Genomic DNA, 25,028 nt, shown 5'->3' with positions numbered 1-25,028 from the left:
AGCCGATACACTGCCTGGCTGTTTCCGCTTTTCCTAGTCGTCGATTGAAAATTATTTCATATTACTTCCAATCAAAAACTAGATGACATTGACGATTAGTAACACATTTTCAAATAGAAGGCTAAAGCCTACTGTTTATGTTATAGTCGTCCATTTAGGCCTTGGAGTGATTTGGTCACAGGTCTAGTCTAGAATAGGAGAGCGTGAAGAGTGACAAGTTCACAACTATTAGGCGAGTAATCCCCGGTATTTAGACACATCTGTCTTTCACCACACGACACTGTCTCTACCGAAGTGCCCCGAACTCCTTTCAAATGTTAACCAGCCTGTTCCTGATCTCGTTGAAGTATTAATTGTCTGAATATAGTCCATTTATATAATCCCCATGGCTTCGCTGCTGCCTTTCCAATAGGTTACTTCTAATTCTCTAAACGGAGTGGATTTGAGTGAAGTACAGCACATAATCTCTATTCAAATATTTCCATATGACAACTGCTTACCGACCACTCCAATTAAAGGCCAGTCACTTTCTATTTGAGACGTTCCATGGAGAGCCAGGCGGGTACGTGGAGAGAACAATAAAACCCTTTAAAAGCGTTTTATTTCCCAAAACTGCAGATCGAACTGGACTGGCCCAAGAGCCGCCTCGGAGAACCTCTAAACCGCAGGCCAGGGACCTCAAGGGGATTAAGGGGTGGACATGGAGGTTTGGAGAGGTATCAAAACTGTCATTTTTTTTCTCTCTCTCCAAACAAAGTGGCAGTCTGTGCGGTGCTTGCATGCTCATCATCATGAAAATGAGATGCGCATTTAAATCTGAGAGCGCGAGCGAGTCCACCGCCTGTGGTCACTGCAGGAGTATACCTGCCCGCCCCACAAGGTCCGTGGGTTAATTAATTGGGCCTGAATGCGAACAAGCGCGAGGAGAAGCAGCCAGCAGCAGCAAGGGTTTGATACCCTACATCTGGGTTTTTTAGAAGAAACATTCAGTCCCCCTCCACACACCCCATCTACGCGCGTGAGGGAGGATTTTAAATAGGAAATTAGCATTCAGATGAGAGCGCATGCATGGAGCGAGGCACTCGGACGGGGAGGCCTCTGAAAAGAGAGGGAGCAGGTTTGAGGTATATTAATGACTCCACGCGCACTCCCGTGACATAATCTCCAAACGCCGTGCTAAAATGGGAGTTCTCTATCGACACGCTATAGGCATAGTCCCCCGCTGGATCGGTTCTAAATTCACACACAAATAGGCAATTTGTCAAACATTCTGATCTAGCGAGGTTGGTGTGTGGTTGTGCCTGGAATGGGATTTACACGGTTTGAGCTGGTTGTTCCCAATAAAAATTACAGCTGGCTAATTGTTTGTTCTCAATACAAATTATATTAATCTCCTCACCATTCATAGAGTCACTGACTCCAAATGTCAAATGCTCTGTCATATTGACCAACATTTATCATCTTTACACAATTAATATTGAATGGAAAAAATATGTATCCCTCATTTCTTGTCTTGTTGGACTTGGGCCTGTATAATGATACAGTCAATCTATAAAACAACCAAAATTTGGTGAAGAAACATGTTAAAAGATTTAATGCAAACATGTGAAGGGTCCATGGATTGAGGAGACCTCACTGCTTTGCTGCTGCCAACCATGTTATGTACAGTCTTCTCAGTTCACAAAAATAAAATACACTGAATTAACATGGGCCCTAAAATAACACATTTCATTTGAGGAAACGTTTTTAATTAAAAAACAGACCATTTCCTTTTTCATTTGGTGCAAATGAGAAAGTATTATTTACCTTTTGTACCCACTTTGCATCTTTTCATGCTTTTGGACAAACACATGTATCTCAGCTCAGAACCTTTTCAACCCTAATGGTCTGTCAATGAGACCCCTAATTTAAAAAGCTACATGGCGGATCAACCCAAATAGATATTGCCTGGCTGTGTGTTCTCCTTTTCTCCGCTATGACTTTTACAGTCGAGGCTAGAGAGGGAGGAAGAGGTAAATGCAAAGTGCTTGTATAGGCCAGGAAGGGTACCAGCCCTGAGCACTCCACTCCGCTATGCTTTATTGTGTAGGCCCTGTGAAATACAGGTCTTCATTAGGGGCCTGCCTGGAGAGGAGTGCCGCCAGGGGCTTTGTGAGTGTGAATCACAGAGGTTTATGCGTCTTTTGTGTGGCTAATAATCCAATATTTCAGACTGAGTCTGTTTTAGTGCAAGCATTTATAGGCCCAAATTGCTACTGAATAGGACAGTCAAGCACTTTAACGCCACTCACCTTCCTCTCACCCCTTTTAACTTATTACCTTACATTAACACATTTTAACCTGTCAGGGGCCTCATGCCTAGCTCCTCACTGCTTTCAAATAAATTATTATCACGGTAAATAAAGTGCTTGTGTAGGTGGGGCGCAAAATGTGTTTACCTCGGCTTGAATCAACACACTAAATCTTTTTATCCCCTCATCCTCGTTAATGAAGCCAATCTCCGTTTGGACTGCGTTGATCACTCTTTAATGCACTCCGCTGGTTTTTACAGCGCAATCAAACGCTAATTAAGAACTGGGGAGGGTGGAGGGGGTGGCTTCTTACAGAGAGCCATCATAAAGGCATTCTATGTTTCCATTGTGCGTTCACTTAGAGAGCACAGAGAAGAGACAGAATGCACCTGGCTGCATGCCGCTCCTCAAATTACTTGGTTTGCTAACACTTTACATTAAAGTATACTTTATAAAGGGTTTATAAATCGATTATAAAATATATAAAAAAGGTTGATATGTTACATTTCGAAAACGTTGTAGTGGAACGTTTTACTGCAAAAAAGTTCAAATGCAAGTACTTGGCAAATACATTTAAAGTAAATGTATATCTCATGAGACTGGGTTGCTCTATCACCATGGACATTTCTATTAGTGTATGTGCTCACAGGTACAAATGCACGCATTCCACCCCCCCCATCTCAACAGAACATTTTCTTCCCCTACTCCAGTCTGCACACAGCAGATAGATACACATGTGAAGTCAGAAAAAAGTAAAGTGAAAAATCTAATGTACTGAAAGCCTGAATGTGTGTGTCGTCCTAACGAAGACCTGATTGAACATTTCTGAGTGGGAAGATGTAGTTCATTAGTCTCCACGCTTCAGAGCAGCATTTAAAAGAAACTTCAGCGCAGAAAAAAATCTAATTACAATAAAGGAGAGTCACACAATAGCTGTGAAGCATCAATTTAAGCCTAATCACCACAATCACCATCCCCAGGGGTCCCCTGGTGACAGACAGAGATGGGTTTGGGGGAGAAGATTGTATTTGGGGTGGATATGACACTTTCCACTTCCCTCCAAAATATAGTATTCATCAAACCCTATTCTGTTCCACTTTATCTCACAAATGAATAAAATCAACGTTTAAGTATTATGGTTTGTAAATTGTCTCTGCATTGACTGAACATGTGAGTTTTTGTTTGCAAGTATTTATTTTGATTTGTTATCATATTGGAGGGTAATCAATGTGGAGAGACAATGTACAGCTTCAAATACATCTGCTGTAATAAATGTTCGGATGTACAGGTAAAATAAGTGGTGGGAGAGATAAGGAAAAACCTTGAAGTTGCTGAGGAATTAAGAGCAGGAGGTCTGACTGTGGAAGGAGTCTGGAATAGAGGCCTTGACTGAGGAAGGAGTCTGGAATAGAGGCCCTGACTGAGGAAGGAGTCTGGAATAGAGGCCCTGACTGTGGAAGGAGTCTGGAATAGAGGCCCTGACTGAGGAAGGAGTCTGGAATAGAGGCCCTGACTGTGAGGAAGGAGTCTGGAATAGAGGCCCTGACTGTGAGGAAGGAGTCTGGAATAGAGGCCCTGACTGTGAGGAAGGAGTCTGGAATAGAGGCCCTGACTGTGAGGAAGGAGTCTGAAATAGAAGCCCTGATTGTGAGGAAGGAGTCTGGAATAGAGGTCCTGACTGTGAGGAAGGAGTCTGGAATAGAGGTCCTGACTGTGAGGAAGGAGTCTGGAATAGAGGTCCTGACTGTGAGAAAGGAGTCTGAAATAAAGGCCCTGACTGTGAGGAAGGAGTCTGAAATAGAGGCCCTGACTGTGAGGAAGGAGTCTGGATTAAAGGCCATGACTATCTACAGTTCCTGTTAGTGTACGGATGAAGACCTAAAAGGTCAAAACGTCACCTTTCAGTTCAGGTATAGGCTTCATCTTTTTTTCTGGTAATATGGCCCTATATTATACCGTATATTACTGATATTCAAAGGTGTGTTAGAGAGTGCAAGCTCGCTAGGGAAGGTTTGAATTTGAATTGTAATGTGTGTGTCTGCACATCTGTGCACAGGGAGACACTGTGGTTAATGAAAAGTGCCTTATCTGCTCAGGTCAGACAGCAGTTTCCTTTAGTGTCTGTCTGGGACCCTCTCTATCCCTCCTTCTATCCCCCTTTCTACCCCATCCCTCCCTTTGGCAATAAGACAGGCGTGTCCTTAACTGGGACCTTCTTTTTCCCTCCCTCTCTCCTATTCTCAGACAGACACCATGAAAAGTCCATATTAACAGGCCCATCATGTCGCCCTGAGAGAGCGAGCACGAAATCAAGCTGTCACCACAGAGGGGAGAGGGAGAGAAGGGGAGGAGGGAGAGAGGCAGGCCCCTCACCCCCCTCACCCCCAGCCCATTATAGTAGGTGCCAACCTGGGAGATGGATCACACATGCAGGGAGAGTAGACTAGTGGGTGTGTGTGTGTGTGTGTGTGTGCTTCTTAGTTTGTCTACATCAGCCTTTCTACAGTTTCTTATCCAGTCTAACATTCAGTCAAAGACATTGAATACAAGACCAAGAAGGCCCAGTTCAGTTGTTCTTCGTATTGTTTCCATTCACACAACTTAGCCGCTGCCTACATCAAATTAGGAAGATGACTGAACTTTGAGATAGATGTGGAGCTGTTGCCGTGGTGATGATCACATCAAGGAGGAGCAAAACCACCACCAACGTCTGGTATAATAGGCACTGTAATGTTTCCGTTCCTTTAATCAGTCAGATCAGGTAGCTAGTCAGATGAAAACATTATCAACATAACTATCTCAGATATGTCTGCTATCATGCTTCAATTTTGCCAATCACCAAAAATAAACTTTTGTTTTATTGAGCGGAAAATAAATCAAATGAATATGAAATAATTAAGAGCATTAAATTGCTACTTAGACTGCCTGTCTGTGTCCTGCTTGTATTCAGTTTACAATTGGCTCATTCATCCCCCTCTCCCCTGTAACTATTCCCCAGGTCGTTGCTGCAAATGAGAACGTGTTCTCAGTCAACTTACCTGGTAAAATAACGGAAAAATAAAATAAAAATTCTGTATTACAACGTCATTATAGTTACAACAGACAAAGACGTTTGTCCAACATGTTGATGATGTCGTTTATAGTAATAGACAAAAGAAAGTTCGTACAATAGGGGATCCCAAACTTTTTTGGTGTGCGACCCCATTTTGCAAAAAAAATAAAAATAAAATCACAACCCCACCATGTAACAAAACATTATGTAATCAACGGCCAATGTTTACTTCTTTAATTGGAGCTATTACAAATCAGCCCGACAGTACTTTTGACAGTATTCAATCTCAAAATCAAATCAAATTTTATTTCACATACACATGGTTAGCAGATATTAATGCGAGTGTAGCGAAATGCTTGTGCTTCTAGTTCCGACAATGCAGTAATAACCAACGAGTAATCTAACCTAACAATTTCACAACAGCTACCTTATACACACAATAGTAAAGGGATAAAGAATATGTACATAAAGATATACGAATGAGTGATGGTACAGAACGGCATAGGCAAGATGCAGTAGATGGTATCGAGTACAGTATATACATATGAGATGCGTAATGTAGGGTATGTAAACAATATATTAAGTGGCATTGTTTAAAGTGGCTAGTGATACATGTATTACATAAAGATGGCAAGATGCAGTAGATGGTATAGAGTACAGTATATACATATGAGATGCGTAATGTAGGGTATGTAAACATTATATTAAGTGGCATTGTTTAAAGTGGCTAGTGATACATTTTTTACGTGTATGGCAGCAGCCACTCAATGTTAGTGGTGGCTGTTTAACAGTCTGATGGCCTTGAGATAGAAGCTGTTTTTCAGTCTCTCGGTCCCTGCTTTGATGCACCTGTACTGACCTCGCCTTCTGGATGATAGCGGGGTGAACAGGCAGTGGCTCGGGTGGTTCTTGTCCTTGATGATCTTTATGGCCTTCCTGTGACATCGGGTGGTGTAGGTGTCATGGAGGGCAGGTAGTTTGCCCCCGGTGATGTGTTGTGCAGATCTCACTACCCTCTGGAGAGCCTTACGGTTGTGGGCGGAGCAGTTGCCGTACCAGGCGGTGATACAGCCCGTCAGGATGCTCTCGATTGTGCATCTGTAAAAGTTTGTGTGTGCTTTTGGTGACTAGCCGAATTTCTTCAGCCTCCTGAGGTTGAAGAGGCGCAGCTGCGCCTTCTTCACCACGCTGTCTGTGTGGGTGGACCAATTCAGTTTGTCCGTGATGTGTAACTTTAAACTTTCTACCTTCTCCACTACTGTCCTGTCAATGTGGATAGGGGGGTGCTCCCTCTGCTGTTTCCTGAAGTCCACGATCATCTCCTTTGTTTTGTTGACGTTGAGTGTGAGGTTATTTTCCTGACACCACACTCCGAGGGCCCTCACCTCCTCCCTGTAGGCCGTCTCGTCGTTGTTGGTAATCAAGCCTACCACTGTAGTGTCATCTGCAAACTTGATGATTGAGTTGGAGGCGTGCATGGCCACGCAGTCGTGGGTGAACAGGGAGTACAGGAGAGGGCTTAGAATGCACCCTTGTGGGGCCCCAGTGTTGAGGATCAGCGGGGTGGAGATGTTGTTACCTACCCTCACCACCTGGGGGCAGCACGTCAGGAAGTCCAGTACCCAGTTGCACAGGGCGGGGTCGAGACCCAGGGTCTCGAGCTTGATGACGAGTTTGGAGGGTACTATGGTGTTAAATGCTAAGCTGTAGTCAATGAACAGCATTCTCACATAGGTATTCCTCTTGTCCAGATGGGTTAGGGCAGTGTGGTTACGATTGCGTCGTCTGTGGACCTATTGGGGCGGTAAGCAAATTGGAGTGGGTCTAGGGTGTCAGGTTGGGTGGAGGTGATATGGTCCTTGACTAGTCTCTCAAAGCACTTCATGGTGATGGAAGTGAGTGCTACGGGGCGGTAGTCGTTTAGCTCAGTTACCTTAGCTTTCTTGGGAACAGGAACAATGGTGGCCCTCTTGAAGCATGTGGGAACAGCAGACTGGGATAAGGATTGATTGAATATGTCCGTAAACACACCAGCCAGCTGGTCTGCGCATGCCCTGAGGACGCGGCTGGGGATGCCGTCTGGGCCTGCAGCCTTGCGAGGGTTAACACGTTTAAATGTTTTACTCACGTCGGCTGCAGTGAAGGAGAGTCCGCAGGTTTTGGTAGCGGGCCGTGTCAGTGGCACTGTATTGTCCTCAAAGCGAGCAAAAAAGTTATTTCGTCTGTCTGGGAGCAAGACATCCTGGTCCGCGACGGGGCTGGTTTCCTTTTGTAGTCCGTGATTGACTGTAGACCCTGCCACATACCTCTCGTGTCTGAGCCGTTGAATTGCGACTCTACTTTGTCTCTATACTGACGCTTAGCTTGTTGATTGCCTTGCGGAGGGAATAGCTACACTGTTTGTATTCGGTCATGTTTTTGGTCACCTTGCCCTGGTTAAAAGCAGTGGTTCGCGCTTTCAGTTTCACGCGAATGCTGCCATCAATCCACGGTTTCTGGTTGGGGAATGTTTTAATAGTTGCTGTGGGTACGACATCGCCAATGCACTTGCTAATGAAGTTGTTCACCGAATCAGCGTATTCGTCAATGTTGTTGTTTGACGCAATGCGGAACATATCCCAATCCACGTGATCGAAGCAATCTTGAAGCGTGGAATCAGATTGGTCGGACCAGCGTTGAACAGACCTGAGCGCGGGAGCTTCCTGTTTTAGTTTCTGTCTATAGGCTGGAAGCAACAAAATGGAGTCGTGGTCAGCTTTTCCGAAAGGAGGGCGGGGGAGGGCCTTATATGCGTCGCGGAAGTTAGAATAACAATGATCCAGGGTTTTACCAGCCCTGGTAGCACAATCGATATGCTGATAGAATTTAGGGAGTCTTGTTTTCAGATTAGCCTTGTTAAAATCTCCAGCTACAATGAATGCAGCCTCAAGATATGTGGTTTCCAGTTTACATAGAGTCAAATAAGGTTCGTTCAGGGCCATCGATGTGTCTGCTTGGGGGGGAATATATGTGGCTGTGATTATAAACGAAGAGAATTCTCTTGGTAGATAATGCGGTCGACATTTGATTATGAGGAATTCTAAGTCAGGTGAACAGAAGGACTTGAGTTCCTGTATGTTGTTCTGATCACACCACGTCTCGTTAATCATAAGGCACACGCCCCTCTTCTTACCAGAAAGATGTTTGTTTCTGTCGGAGCGATGCGTGAAGAAACCAGCTGGCTGTACCGACTCCAATAGCGTGTCTCGATTGAGCCATGTTTCCGTGAAGCAAAGAACGTCACAGTCTCTGATGTCTCTCTGGAATGCTACCCTTGCTCGGATTTCATCAACCTTGTTGTCAAGAGACTGGACATTGGCGAGTAGTATGCTCGGGAGTGGTGCGCGATGTGCCCGTCTCCGGAGCCTGACCAGAAGACCGCTTCGTCTGCCCCTTTTACGGCGTCGTTGTATTGGTTCGCCGGCTGGGATCTGATCCATTGTCCCGGGTGGTGGGCAAAACACAGGATCCGCTTCGGGAAAGTCGTATTCCTGGTCGTAATGATGGTGAGTTGATGTTGCTCTTATATCCAGTAGTTCCTCCCGACTGTATGTAATAAAACCTAAGATTACCTGGGGTACCAATGTAATAAATAACACGTAAAAAAACAAAATACTGCATAGTTTCCTAGGAACGCGAAGCGAGGCGGCCATCTCTGTCGGTGCCGGAAGTAACAGCTTCCGGCTAGTAATCTGAAGTAAGTATGGGTTGAAGTAACTGAAATGCATCAGAAAGGTATTGGGAAGTTCAGAAGATCATCAGGCAATCATTTTGTATGATCTTCAGTGTCATCATTGATGATTTTCTTTTCCCCCTCTGATTTAGTGGCTGATCCTGTCCACTCTGTTCTAATGAGTCTTGAACAGCTTGTGGTCATTGTAGAGGGAAACAGAAGAGACACGTGTTCCTGAGAGTCTTATCTTTTCAGTGATGGGGTCATAATATGTTGTAGCTTAATAAACCATTCAAGAGCCACATTTGTAGGAAGAAAAACAGACACCACTCTGTTTATTATAACTGCCTCTAGTGGCTACTATGAAATAAGTGTTCATTTCAGAGTTTCTCTCGCGGACCGTTGTACGACATGTTGATCATCATGTCGTTTATAGTAACAGCAGACTAAGAGGTTTGTACAACATACCTTTCACAATAAAGTAGCACATGCACAGAAGGTATGGTTGTTTAGCTATTGGGGAGAGGTGTCCAGAGAATCAGGTCACTCAGCCACTCAGAATAATTAAATGAACATGCTGGTGGTACCACCTTTGTTTGTTGTTATCAACTGATAAATAATTGTCCGCTCTCACGTATTTCCTGATTTGTGTTTTAATGGAAAATGCCAATCTAGTAAAATGTACAGTCTGTTGGATGTTGACTTAGTGTTGCCAAAACAGACGTAAGGCCCCCTGAAGGGAAATTGCATTCACAGTACTTAAGCTTCCGTTTAGCGGGCTTACACAGTCTTGTGACCTGCGGTCAATCCCAGCTCAAACCCAGTCTCTCACACAAATTCCTATAAATATGCCTGATAATGGTAGTCTAGTGGTTAGCGCGTTGGGCCAGTAACCGAAAGGTTGCTGGATCGAATCCCTGAGCAGACAAGGTAGATATCTGTCGTTCTGCCCGAGCAAGGCAGTTAACCCACTGTTCCCCGGGCACCGAAGACGTGGATGTCGATTAAGGCATCCCCCCGCACCTCTATGATTTAGAGGGGTTGGGTTAAATGCGGAAGACACATTTCAGTTGAAGGCATTCAGTTGTACAACTGACTAGGTATCCCCCTTTCCCTAATGTTAACTGGAACATGAAAGAAAGCATCTAAGATACCGTACATATTCATTACAACAACACAGAACCAATCTCCATAGTGGGAACATTTACATTTACATTTAAGTCATTTAGCAGACGCTCTTATCCAGAGCGACTTACAAATTGGTGCATTCACCTTATGATATCCAGTGGAACAACCACTTTACAATAGTGCATCTAAATCTTTTAAGGGGGGGGGGGGGGGGTAGAAGGATTACTTTATCCTATCCTAGGTATTCCTTAAAGAGGTGGGGTTTCAGGTGTCTCCGGAAGGTGGTGATTGACTCCGCTGACCTGGCGTCGTGAGGGAGTTTGTTCCACCATTGGGGTGCCAGAGCAGCGAACAGTTTTGACTGGGCTGAGCGGGAACTGTACTTCCTCAGAGGTAGGGAGGCGAGCAGGCCAGAGGTGGATGAACGCAGTGCCCTTGTTTGGGTGTAGGGCCTGATCAGAGCCTGAAGGTACGGAGGTGCCGTTCCCCTCACAGCTCCGTAGGCAAGCACCATGGTCTTGTAGCGGAACAATATTTAAAGCAAACATACATAACTTCAGTTCAGCCCAGTAAGCTACAAGTATGAAGCAGCAGTCCGTCTGTGTTGAGTAGTCTGATTTAGCATCAGACCATTCCCTCTCTAAATGTGACATAAAAATGTCAAGCCGGGAGTGTAAAAGCTCCAGATTTGTGTGTGTGTGGGTCAGACGGAGCTGTAAGTTACAGCTGCAGTAGGCCTTAACGGCTTGTGTCATAATGGCAGATAAAGCCGTTTCTATACACTGCCAGTTACAGCAGCTCTCGCTGTGTGTGTCAGAGGGGAAAATGGCAGAAGAAGTGGGTGTGAAAAAATATTTTGCGGACTGTTGTAGTGTTTGTCTATGGCCTGTGTGTGTGTGTGTGTGTGTGTGTGATGAACAGCTGGCAGGGGGAATAAGTGCGTAGGGAGAGGTGATGGATGATCTAACAGGTGTTCTCTACAGCCCTCAGAGACACCTCGCTTATGAGCTGGAAAACACAGCCAGACACAAACCACAACACACACACCGCACCCAAACTCAACACAACACACACACTGCACCCAACACACAAACGCACTATACTCTAACCCAAAACACAGCCAGACACAAATCACACGGCACCCTAACCCAACACAACGCATCCTAACCCAACCCAACATTGCATCCTAACCCAATACACACATAGCCAACGCACCGAAACCCAAGACCCAGTCAGTCACACTGCACCACAACCCAACACACACTATGAAGTAACCCTACCCACAAACACACTGGAAAACAACCCGACACACTAACTGAACACACAACGCACCACAATCAAGAGAGACTCATTCAAAACAACCGTCAACAACCATAGTTCACGTTACAGTTTTAATATATTCAGTTCTTTTCACCAAAAGTGATACAGACCTCATTGATTGATGAACACATTTTTGGTTACCTGGTCTGGGGAGACACAGAGTCTCTGGTCTAGGGAGACACAGAGTCTCTGGTCTAGGGAGACACAGAGTCTCTGGTCTAGGGAGACACAGAGTCTCTGGTCTAGGGAGACACAGAGTCTCTGGTCTAGGGAGAAACAAGAGTCCTGTTGAAATGAAATGCAGCAGAAACATTGATGCTCATTGCTGACAATAGATTGTCACAGTGTAAAAAAATATGATGAGGTGTGTGTATGAGTGTGTGTACCGTATGAGAGGATGTGTAAGCATGAGAGAAACAATATCAATCTTTTTGCCTGCATGTAAGTGTGTATTTGCGTGATAGAGAATGAAAGAGAGGAAGAATAATTGAGATTGGGAGACAGAAATAAATGTTGTGTATGTGTGTTTTTGCATGCATGTGTATGAGACCTCTCCATGGCAGCTGTGCATTTCTCCCTGTGTTGGAGGACTGGGGCTAGGGGGCGCTGTAGACTCTAGGCCTGGGCCAGGGCCAGTTTAAGGTCTCGGAGCAGCATGGAGCCCATGACACTCTTCTCTGTGTTGATGGTGATCAGGGCTGTAGACGACTCCCTCAGCTCCACCGTCACCAGCACCACAGCTCCACTACTGGCCGTCTTACCAGCAAACCTACAGGGAACAGGAGATACAAGACTGGGTTACAGCACTAACAGGATAGTGGGTTACAGGACTGACTGGATACCAGATACAGGGTTACAGGACTGACTGGATATACAGCGGCAAGAAAAAGTACGTGAACCCTTTGGAAATACCTGGATTTCTGCATAAATTGGTCATAAAATTTGATCTGATCTTCATCTAGGTCACAACAATATACAAACATAGTCTGCTTAAACTAATAACACACAAACAATTATACGTTTTCATGTCTTTATTGAACACAGTGTAAACATTCAGAGTGCGGGGTGGAAAAAGTATGTGAACCCTTGGATTTAATAACTGGTTCACCCTCCTTTGGCAGCAATAACCTCAACCAAACGTTTTCTGTAGTTGTGGATGAGACCTGCACAACAGTCAAGAGGAATTTTGGACCATTCCTCTTTACAAAACTGTTTCAGCAATATTCTTGGGATGTCTGGTGTGAACTGCTCTCGAGGTCATGCCACAGCATCTCCATCGGGTTGAGGTCAGGACTCTGACTGGGCCACTCCAGAAGGCGTATTTTCTTCTGTTGAAGCCATTCTGTTGTTGATTTACTTCTGTGTTTTGGGTCGTTGTCCTTTTGCATCACCCAACTTCTGTTGAGCTTTGGCGGACAGGTAGCCTAACATTCTCCTGCAAAATGTCTTGATAAACTTGGGAATTAATTTTTCCGTTGATGATAGCAAGCTGTCCAGGCCGAGGCAGCAAAGCAGGCCCAAACCACGATGCTCCCTCCACCATACTTTACTGTTGGGATGAGGTTTTGATGTTGGTGTGCTGTGCATTATTTTCTCCACACAGTGTTGTGTGTTCCTTCCAAACAACTCAACTGTAGTTTCATCTGTCCACAGAATATTTTGGCAGTAGCCCTGAACAACATCCAGGTGCACTTTTTCAAACTTCAGACATGCAGCAATGTTTTTTTTGGACAGCAGTGGCTTCTTCCGTGGTGTCCTCCCATGAACACCCTTCTTGTTTAGTGTTTTACATATCGTAGACTTGTCAACAGAGATGTTAGCATGTTCCAGAGAATTCCGTCTTTAGCTGACACTATAGGATTCTTCTTAACCTCACTGAGGATTCTGCGCTGTGCTCTTGCATTCATCTTTGCAGGATGGCCACTCCTAAGGAGAGTAGCAACAGAGCTGAACTTTCTCCATTTTTAGACATTTTGTCTTACCGTGGACTGATGAACATCAAGGCTTTTAGAGATACTTTTGTAACCCTTTCCATCTTTATGCAAGTCAACAACTCTTAATCTTAGGTCTTCTGAAATCTCTTTTGTTCGAGGCATGGTTCACATCAGGCAATGCTTCTTGTGAATAGCAAACTCTTTTTTTGTGAGTGTTTTTTATAGGGCAAGGGAGCCCCAACCAACATCTCCAATCTCGTCTCATTGATTGGGTTCCAGGTTAGCTGACTCCAATGAGCTTTTGGAGAAGTCATTAGCCAAGGGGTTCACATACTTTTTCCAACCTACACTGTGAATGTGTAAATTATGTATTCAATGTAGACAAGAAAAACACAATAATTTGTGTGTTATTAGTTTAAGCACACTATGTTTGTCTATTGTTGTGACTTAGATGAAGATCGGATCAAATTCGATGACCAATTTATGCAGAAATCCAGGTAATTCCAAAGGGTTCACATACCCTGTCTTCTACAGTGGCAAGAAATAGTAACAGTACCAACTAAATACAGGAATGACTAGATACAAGGTAACATGAATTATGATAATACACATTTAGTCTTTCAGTCTAGGGTGGCACTAAGTTTAGGGATGTAAGTTAAGGTTGCATAGCTGACCTATAACTTCATGAAATTAACAACCAATGTGTGTTTCAGCTGCCTATACTCTTAAAGGAAGAATCCACTCATTCCTTTAATTTACAGTGTAAATAACATTAATATGTGTGAACAATATTTTTTTGTGAACAAATGTAGCATTTTGGCGTTATAATAAGGGTGGTGGCAACATGGAAAAGCGTTGTGGAAATCTGTTGCTGCTCAAGTCCACTACAAAATCCACAATGCAATGCTCTTTCTATGGGCTGGGTAGCTACACACAATAATACCAAAGACAATATCAGCATGTAACGGAGCTAAAATCAACAAAAAAAGAAACGTCCTCTCACTGTCAACTGCATTTATTTTCAGCAAACTTAACATGTGTAAATATTTGTATGAACATAAGATTCAACAACTGAGACATAAACTGAACAAGTTCCACAGACATGTGACTAACAAATGGAATAATGTGTCCCTGAACAAAGGGGGGGGGGGGGGGGGGTCAAAATCGAAAGTAACAGTCAGTATATGGTGTGGCCACCAGCTGCATTAAGTACTGCAGTGCATCTCCTCCTCATGGACTGCACCAGATTTGCCAGTTCTTGCTGTGAGATGTTACCCCACTCTTCCACCAAGGCACCTGCAAGTTCCCGAACATTTCTGGGGGGAATGGCCCTAACCCTCACCCTCCAATCCAACAGGTCCCAGATGTGCTCAATGGGATTGATATCAGGGCTCTTCGCTGGCCATGGCAGAACACTGACATTCCTGTCTTGTAGGAAATCATGCACAGAACGAGCAGTATGGCTGGTGGCATTGTCATGCTGGAGGGCCATGTCATGATGAGCCTGCAGGAAGGGTACCACATGAGGGAGGAGGATGTCTTCCCTGTAACGCACAGCGTTGAGATTGTCTGAAATGACAACAAGCTCAGTCCGATGATGCTGTGACACACCGCCAAAAACCATGACGGACCATCCAACTCCAAATCGATCCCGCTCCAGAGTACAGGCCTCGGTGTAATGCTCATTCCTTCGACGATAAACACGAATCTGACCATCACCCCTGTTGAAACAAAACCACGACTCGTCAGTGAAGAACACTTTTTGCCAGCCTTGTCTGGTCCAGCTAAGGTGGGTTTGTGCCCATAGGTGACATTGTTGACGGTGATGTCTGGTGAGGACCTGCCTTACAACAGGCCTTACAAGCCCTCAGTCCAGCCTCTCTCAGCCTATTGCGGACAGTCTGAGCACTGATGGAGGGATTGTGAATTCCTGGTGTAACTCGGACAGTTGTTGTTGCCATCCTGTACCTGTCCCGCAGGTGTGATGTTCAGATGTACCGATCCTGTGCAGGTGTTGCTACACATGGTCTGCCATTGCGAGGACGATCAGCTGTCCCTCCTTTAGCGCTGTCTTAGGCGTCTCACAGTACGGACATTGCAATTTATTGCCCTGGCCACATCTGCAGTCCTCATGCCTCCTTGCAGCATGCCTAAGGCATGTTCACGCAGATGAGCAGGGACCCTGGGCATCTTTCTTTTTGTGTTTTTCAGAGTCAGTAGAAAGGCCTCTTTAGTGTCCTACGTTTTCATAACTGTGACCTTAATATCCTACCGTCTGTAAGCTGTTAGTGTCTTAACGACCGTTCCACAGGTGCATGTTCATTAATTGTTTATGGTTCATTGAACAAGCATGGGAAACAGTGTTTAAACCCTTTACAATGAAGATCTGTGAATTTATTTGGATTTTTACAAATTATCTTTGAAAGACATTGTCCTGAAAAAGGGAGTTAAGTTAGTGCAATTTGTTTAGGCAATTTTACAGCTATCAATTTAGGAGTCTACAATCTCACCATGTTGGGACGGCAGGTAGCCTAGTGGTTAGAGCTTTGGACCAGTAACTGAAAGGTTGCTAGATCGAATCCCCGAGCTGACAAGGTAAAAATCGGTCGTTCTGCCCCTGAACAAGGCAGTTGCCCATGCTACGTCAATGGGCCGCGCGGTGCATTCTGGGCAATTCTGGTACAAGGATCGCTCTCCTTCAAGGAGTGAATGTGAGTCTATTGGGTGCTAGCTCAAAAACCCAATATTAGCATGAATTTCATCAACATTCTTGTTGATGAAATTCATGCTAATATTGCATTACAAATCTTTACAAATCTTTTCCGAAATGTGAGATAATTTTTTAAATTTTTTTTTAAAAATTTTATCCCATTTTCTCCCCAATTTTCGTGGTATCCAATCGCTAGTAATTACTACCTTGTCTCATCGCTACAACTCCCGTACGGGCTCGGGAGAGACGAAGGTCGAAAGCCATGCGTCCTCCGAAGCACAACCCAACCAGCCGTACTGCTTCTTAACACAGCGCGCCTCCAACCCGGAAGCCAGCCGCACCAATGTGTCGGAGGAAACACCGTGTACCTGGCCCCCTTGGTTGGCGCGCACTGCGCCCGGCCCGCCACAGGAGTCGCTGGAGCGCGATGAGACAAGGATATCCCTACCGGCCAAACCCTCCCTAACCCGGACGACGCTATGCCAATTGTGCGTCGCCCTACGGACCTCCCGGTCGCGGCCGGCTGCGACAGAGCCTGGGCGCGAACCCAGAGACTCTGGTGGCGCAGTTAGCACTGCGATGCAGTGCCCTAGACCACTGCGCCACCCGGGAGGCCCCAATGTGAGATAATTAACATGCTATCTGTAGTATCGTATAGCTTTGGAATCGTGACATTATGTACTTTAGAGGAAAATAGACACATTTCTCGACATATACACTGACTTTGAGAAGGGATTGCGTGGCGATTAGCTTAGCAATCGCGTGACACAGCATGACAACGTGAATGCAATTGGTCGAAAGTCTGCTGGGTGGGGTGTTATACGTTCCTTATTTCATCTGATTCCCATCTCCTTTCTATAATATCTCTGGCAACTGCACCATGCAATGCACCCTGGACTAAAGTGTCAGACAAACAGGAAAAATGTGCTAGACCATCCGTTAAGTTAGACATTTCTCGAGGAAGGAATATCACAAAATTATGATCAATGGCTCATTCGAGAGAAGACATCCTTCCAAGTTATGACATCAGACAGTATTGAAATCTGACATGTATGAGACGTTTTTGCGATCTAAATGTCGTATTCCTATTAACTTCCAGTGTAGTGAAAGTGACTTTATCACGGTGCTACGTCATACTGGCCAGATTTCTGCCTGCGTGAACGGCAATAACTCAGATACACATGAAAACTGAAATGACCCAGGGAATCGATAGAACATCACTCAGAGATGCACAAAAACAATATAACATTCGAAATGGCTGAAACTTTGCTTTAACACACACCAAGCAGGCCCTCATAAATCCTCCATTAATACAATTCCCAAACACTACAAATCATGTAATTACCCAGCATTAGTGAGGGGGTGTCAGAGAGAGGGAGAGAGAGAGAGAGATAGCCAGTCTATTATCCAGCTGACTAAAAAGCCATTAAGGAGGAGACACACTCCTTTTGTCAATCAAACATTCACCCCCTTTCCCCAGAGAGAGCAATAGAGAGTGTGTGTGGGGGGACCCTCCCTCCCCCAGGAGAATTCTAAGCAGCCCGGTTTCCTAGGATACGAGCCCCACAGACAGGGGGACTGAAATGGGGCACACATGGTGCCCATTGAGGGTGCTAACAAGAGCCAGGCAGCGGGCCTGACCCGGGGTGACCCAACCCCTCTTTAGGGTGACAGGCCTGTGCTGGGCCCCCTTCTCCCTCTTCCCTGTCCCCTCTGGTGCCCCACGTGGCTGACAGGCTGACACCACCCAGCCATCTGCCTCCGTTTAGCACTACATCCCTGGGACAAAGGCCCCCCGTGGACCCCTGGTTAGGCCTGACAAATACCTCACAAAGACCCGCTCTTAGAACTGACAAGCAGCCCTCCCTCAGGCCTGGCAATACCTCAGTGAAGAGGAGAGGAGCCCCCCACAGCAGATAGAGAAGGCTCAGAGCATGTTAGGAACAGGCCTGTAGACAGGACCAGGGGCCACTGGGCTGGCTCTGTCTCTGGGTACAGCTAAACAACACCCCCACCAACTAACACCCTATGGGATAGGGAGGAGGACACACCCTATGGGATAGGGAGGAGGACACACCCTATGGGATAGGGAGGAGGACACACCCTATGGGATAGGGAGGAGGACACACCCTATGGGATAGGGAGGAGGACACACCCTATGGGATAGGGAGGAGGACACACCCTATGGGATAGGGAGGAGGACACACATATGTGCACACACACACACACACACACACACACACACACACACACACACACACACACACACACACACACACACACACACACACACACACACACACACACACACACACACACACACACACACAACAGTGTGTCTGGCTGTGGCTCTGGGGAGCAGCTAAATTACCATCAACAGAGGAGAGGGAGTTTATCAGGCAGCTCTCAGTCCTCTCAGACTTAATTAAAATATTAGCCACTTCAACAGGACACACTCCACTGAAAACACCACTAATCCCTCTGTCCTTCATTCTACCCCTCCACTCTTTCATTCTACCCCTGCACTCTTTCATTCTACCCCTGCACTCTTTCATTCTACCCCTGCACTCTTTCATTCTACCCCTGCACTCTTTCATTCTACCCCTGCACTCTTTCATTCTACCCCTGCACTCTTTCATTCTACCCCTCCACTCTTTCATTCTACCCCTCCACTCTTTCATTCTACCCCTCCACTCTTTCATTCTACCCCTCCACTCTTTCATTCTACCCCTCCACCCTTTCATTCTACCCCTCCACCCTTTCATTCTACCCCTGCACTCTTTCATTCTACCCCTGCACTCTTTCATTCTACCCCTGCACTCTTTCATTCTACCCCTGCACTCTTTCATTCTACCCCTGCACTCTTTCATTCTACCCCTGCACTCTTTCATTCTACCCCTGCACTCTTTCATTCTACCCCTGCACTCTTTCATTCTACCCCTGCACTCTTTCATTCTACCCCTCCACTCTTTCATTCTACCCCTGCACTCTTTCATTCTACCCCTGCACTCTTTCATTCTACCCCTGCACTCTTTCATTTTCTCTTCTCGTTTAGCAAATGTGTAGGCCTAAATATGTCATTTTTCAAATATACCAATCTAACGACTCCAATCTAAAAGCTCCGGCTACCAAAAACAGCTTTAGATATGTTTAAAAAAACTGCTAACGATCATTTTAAAAGCCCTACCCAGCCACTGTGTCCTGTGCTATAACCTCTTTCCACGTAAGCTGCCTGAGGTGTGTGGTCACTGTGGCTTAAGGATTTTAGGGATGGGGGGGGGGGGGGGGGGGTATCTCTCGCTCTCTCTTCAGGCCAGAAAACAGTATGTTTGATTTGTCACTGGTTGGTGTGCTTTAAGTGTCTCTGTGTGTGTGTTACTTCTGTGTACAGGTCTGTCTGGTTGGTGCATGGTGAAACATTTTATCCTATAGTTCTGAGCTGTAGGCCTCTGGGCAGGATTCTCCCTGGTTCTGATTTCACACCGAGGACTAGAGGAGACACACTGAGGTGACACACACACCCCCTCATAAAAAAACGTAACGGGGCACAGTGAAGCCCCGAGGAGCATCCATTTACAAACCAGATGTGAGCCCAAATTCACACACACACACACACACACACACACACACACACACACACACACACACACACACACACACACACACACACACACACACACACACACACACAGTAGGGGTGATAGTGGTCCTAACCAGGTCATTGGTATGCCCATGCTCTCCCCAGGCAGGAGTGAGAGGGGCTAAACACTGGATTAATTGCAGCGTATGAAAAGAAAAGCAAACGATAACCCCCGGACTTAGAGAGGAGGGATTGGCATCGATCGGCAGACTGCTGCTAAGCATCACTCTCCAATTATGTGTGATTCTCCTCAGTGGAAAGAACCTCTCCCTGATGCCATCTGCCTCCAGTACACCTCCAACACCCCACCATGCAAACACTAAGTGGGCTTCACCTTTACATTCAACCTCAGGCTGGGTCAGGAAGAACAAGGATCAGTCTGCCACCCACCACAACCGACTGGCTGCACGAGAGACGTTACTGGATTGGATTTATGTAGAGCTTTTCCAGCACTTTACATTATATGAATATTCAACCAAAAATTCCAGAAAAACATTCAAGCAAACATTTGAAGTAAACATGAATGGTGTTTTGACTGGTCCGACATATAGCGGCTGCCTGGTAGACAACACTAACAGGCCCTGGCTGGTTAAAGCCATTAATGCAGCAGCATGCGCCCATCAACCCCACACTGAGCTGAGCTTAACTGGGCTTCACTGGCCATGTGGTCAGATGAGTGTCCAAGACCAAGTGTCCTTCAGCAGGGTGGTCAGATCAGACCAGCTACAGCCAGATGGGTACTGCTATTAACCCCTATTAGAGAGCAGTACATTTCCCAGAACACCGCCATACGGACACTGAGTGACCACACTGCAGCCCATATGAACACTGATGACCACTAGAGAGAGGGAGGTAGAGGTGTGTGTGTGTTGACCACTACACAACAGGGGGAGATGAAGGGATAAAGAACACTTCACAAGGACAGTATACAGATGTGTTAACTAATGCAGAGTTGGGGATTGGGAAGAGAGAAGACTCACACTCAAACACAGACATTGTTAGCAGTGTCATTGGATATGTTCATAACCATTGCTACTTCTGTTATAATTGTTATTATTTGGTGGCACATTCAACAATAAAGCTCACAAACCCACTAAAAACAAAATAATAAAAAACAAATAAATATTATTAAGCCTAAAAGCGCTTTGGGCTGCAATTTGTTCGTATTATAGGTGATAATCAAATAATGATTTTTACGAGTAATAAAATTATGGGATAAAATACTGAACATCCTCATTAATTTAAGACTAATAGGACAAAAAGTATATTTGCATTTAACTCCATTTCAGTCATCACCAAATGGAAATAAAATTGGATATATAAATATGTTATATTGAAGCAAAGTAAACACACAGCTTAAAATTCCCACGGTGCACTTTTAAAAATGAAGGTCTCTAACCAACCAATGCATACAAATACGATCACATTTGCTTTCAAACGGAGTGAAAAATAGAGCAGATTTATTCTATTCCCCCTGTTTAGACACAAACAAGAACAGCTTTTTCTACATTTGCTTTTCTGCTTGATTTATTGCCAGCCTCCTTTCCATCAATCTATTGGGCTGTATTGAGGTGGTTAGGTTTTCCTCCGTTAGTAAGGGCAGCTTGTAGAGAGTAGCAGTGCTGCACCCTGCTGGTGATGAACAGGACTGCATGGCTGAGAGGGAGAAGAGGTGCACTATACACCCATGTGCACATGCGCACAAACCAAAGAACCTGATATGCAGCTAGCATTCTTCCTTAAATTATTCTAATAGCCACAATATCAAATGTAATATAATATTGTGGCTAATACCACCACACAATATAAACATGATACCATGTAAGATCATCACTTCAAGGCTGAACCCTGACCTCCAGGGAGAGCGCCTCATTTGTGTGCTGGTGCCCAGGCAGGAGAGGCCTGTCCCTAGGGAGGAGGAGAGGGGGTCCTAGTGGAGTTCACCTCCATCACAGTAACATTAATGCAGTGTGACCTCCACAATGAGCTCTCAGTGTGTGTCTCCCCTCACATCGATCCTTCCTGTGTGCATTTGTGTCAACACTGGTCTGTGTGTGTGTGTGTGTGTGTGTGTGTGTGTGTGTGTGTGTGTGTGTGAGAGAGAAAGAGTGTGCACTAGTAGTTGTGCAGCATCAATATAACCCGACCTATGAGATACCTCTTCGGTACTTTCAGATCTCAAGAAAACCGTGGACGGCTCCACCTAACCTAACTTCCAGTACACCTATCTGACTCCTTCAGATGTGCAGAAGGGGAGGCTGCTAGCTCAGGGGTCGTCTTTGGACCAGGTCCATGTCATCATTGCGAGACCAGAGGAGAGCGTGTCGTCATTAAAGGACAGTGAGGAGAGTGTAGCTTCCTCCCCAGCCGTCAGCCAGCCAGCCAGGCAGCAGAGAGAGATTGATAGCCCAGAGTCATTTGTCCTATTGGTTATTCTAAATGAAGTATGGGCTTATTGGAGGCAGGCCTCTCCCACCGGCTAACATTGATTTCCACTCACTCTCCTCTCCTCCACTCCTCCCAGCTCCCTGTAACCTTGTGCTAGTGTCTCATTCCTCCTCTTTCTTTTTCCTTCTCTCCATCTCTCCCTTTCTCCCCCTTGGTTTTTCTATCCCCTTCTGTTTATCCCCTGTCCTCCCTCTCTCCCCCTAAGATCCCTTATTTTCAGACAGTTGGATAGACAGGGAGGGAGGTAGAGACAAAGTAAAAGAGGGACAAAGTGGGAGACAAATGGAAAGATAGGAGAGACAGAAAGAGGGACAAAGAGGAAGTGAAAGAGAGACAGGTGAGGAAACGGAGAGAGAGAGCAGGAGAGAGATAGATGGAGGGGTAATTATCCGTCAGGTGTGTGTGTGTGCGTGACGGAGAAGGAAGCTCATTAGCACACCCTGTGTACACCAATTACACAGCAAGACTTCACACACACCGTTCTCTAGGCATTCCCCTGGCAGAGCCGTCTCAGGCAGGGACACACACAGATAGTCAAACACATACGTGCAAAGCAGAGCCGAAAAAACAAACACACACACACACACACACGTTTGTTTTACTATCGTTGTGGGGACCAAACAATTCATTCCCATTCAAAATGCCAATCCCTAACCTTAAATAGTCACACAAAAAACAAAAACACACACACCTGTGGACGTTGTCTTGACCGGATGGAACCACTCCCAGGTTGGCCACGGTTGCCACTGGTCTGCTGATTGGTTGGCTGGTCATGTTCTCTGCTGCCATGGTGATGGTTGCCGAGCTCTCGTTCATGCCCAGCAGTTTACCTGATTGGGTGAGAAACAGTTAAGTGAAATGATGCACTCACATCACATCTAGAGGTTGCTTTGCAGGTGCGCTGGAGAATAATATTCATTGACTGCACTCAATACCCGGTGACACACAGCCAGCACACTCTCCTCATTCTGACAGATGACAGGAAATGAACATAGTGCTTGAGAGCTTGACTGTGTGGAAGATGAAGAAAGAAAGTGCACCCAACATGCCAGAAATAGTTTTTAATGAGGACTGGAGTGAATGGCAGAGGGAGGGATGGAGGCAGGTTAGAGTGAGTGGTGTGTGTGTGTGTGGGGACACACACTACTCCATTCAGGTCAAAATAACAAATCTGTTTAAAGACCGCATAAAGAGAAGGAAAGTTTCCTCAGTTTAAAGAATCTTCTTTAAAAAGAGAGGGGTGGGTTAAATCTAGCTTTTGTCTCCTCTTCTCCCTGATTGCTGTGAGGAGTAGAGATCAGAATACGAATCTAGTGAATGAAGATTCATTAATGAATTAACCAGACGAGGAAGGCATTAGTAGACACTTAGAGAAGAGTGGTGGCCTACATACCACATTCTCTGAACAGCTCTCCTCGGTGTGTGTATGTGAGTGTGTGTGTTTACAAGATATTTCAGCCACTCTTGGAGGACCATTGAAGTTGAATGGAAAATGTATCTTTATTATGACGCATTTCTGCATTAAAGCCTCCATAAAAAGCAGGCCTGTATTATTGGCATCACTTATGAAGCCATTAACAACAAACTGCCTTTGTTGCTGCTTTGACTGGTCTGACTACAGCACACGGCTCAGTAGCACTTTTTTTAACAGTGACTTATCCTAAACACCATGAAATACGGAGTGATTGGTCATGTTGATGATAATGTAGATAATGTTTAGTCTGACTGTGTAAGATAATGATTATGATATTTTTTGTAGTTAACGCGGTATGAAAGCTCACCTTGCTCCTTGCGGAAGTCCAGTTCGGTCATGGTGATGGGCAGGAAGAGTTCCCCTATGGCAGGCTGGATGGACACACTGAAATGGTCCTCCTTCGTACTGATGGACAAACAGGACAACAGTGAGTGTGGAAGGGCCACAACTATGTTACTGTGTTATGTTTCTGTCTGTGTGTATAATAGTACTGTAGTGTTTTGCAATATACCTAATAACAAAATCAAGCTACCGGTAATGCTCAAAAAAATTGAAATTAGGGGTGTGTATGTGACATTTTCTCTTTTCTGATTGCCATACAAAACAAACTGGGTGATTGGCATTTTGGCACGGATTGATTTGCTCTGTCCCCCCAAAAATTCTGATCAGCCTATTGATCAGCGAACGGAGCAGAGCAGAAAGGTGGTGGCATAGACTGCTGTTCTGTTCTGCTCTGGGAAGTCAGAGCAGAGTTCATTAATGAGGGGGATAATTGTTATCTCTGAAACAGGATCAATGGTGGGTGATGCCTCACCTGGGAGTCAGGTCAGAGAGGAGAGGAGGAAGAGGGGGGGTAGAGAAGAGATGGAGATAACAGACCGGAAAAGGGGAGTTTTCTTCTACAGCTAGAAGAAAAGCAAGTTAGGGATAGAACGAGGAGGAAGAAGAAGAGGAGGGAGAAGAGGAAGAGAGCCATAGCTGTTTCAACCTCACTGTGTATAAAGACAGGGTATCTTACCACAGCTGGAAGTTGGCTGCTTGTGTTGAGTCGTTGAAGTCGATGCCCATGAAAACAGTCACTGAGGCCTCTGGTTCCAGAGACTCTGAGAACAGAGAAGAGGAGAATGAGAGGAAGAGAGGAGTGAGTGAAAAGGGCAGAGAGGGAGGATGGGGGCAGAAGTGAGAGAAGAGGAGGAAAGGAAGAGAGGAATGAGTTACAAGGCCCGAGGGGGAGGGAGATGGCAGAAGAAGAAAGGGAAGAGAGGAAGAAAGAAGTGAGTGACCAGAACAGATAGCGAGGGAGTGGTCAAAGGAAGAAG

At 45.5% G+C, this 25,028-nt stretch overlaps 1 protein-coding gene across 2 annotated transcripts in view; it reads right to left on the bottom strand.

The window, feature by feature from the left end:
- Window positions 1–11,555: 11,555 nt before the first annotated feature.
- The window catches only part of ap3b1a (adaptor related protein complex 3 subunit beta 1a), a 78,267-nt gene continuing 64,794 nt past the window's right edge, over window positions 11,556–25,028 (bottom strand). For both annotated transcript variants that reach the window (XM_038971351.1, XM_038971350.1), the window contains exons 24-27: window positions 24,728–24,812; window positions 24,017–24,114; window positions 22,927–23,065; window positions 11,556–12,272 (exon numbers count right to left, since the gene is read on the bottom strand). In XM_038971351.1, the coding sequence (XP_038827279.1) occupies window positions 12,119–12,272; window positions 22,927–23,065; window positions 24,017–24,114; window positions 24,728–24,812 (476 nt within the window). In that variant the 3' untranslated portion in view covers window positions 11,556–12,118. The remainder of the gene's footprint in view (window positions 12,273–22,926; window positions 23,066–24,016; window positions 24,115–24,727; window positions 24,813–25,028) is intronic.

This window comes from Salvelinus namaycush, chromosome 31 (genome assembly GCF_016432855.1).
Source record: "Salvelinus namaycush isolate Seneca chromosome 31, SaNama_1.0, whole genome shotgun sequence".
In the NCBI taxonomy this organism is placed as follows: domain Eukaryota; kingdom Metazoa; phylum Chordata; class Actinopteri; order Salmoniformes; family Salmonidae; genus Salvelinus; species Salvelinus namaycush.
Note: the sequence above shows the minus strand (reverse complement) of the source record. Positions and strands in the feature narration are given on the sequence as shown.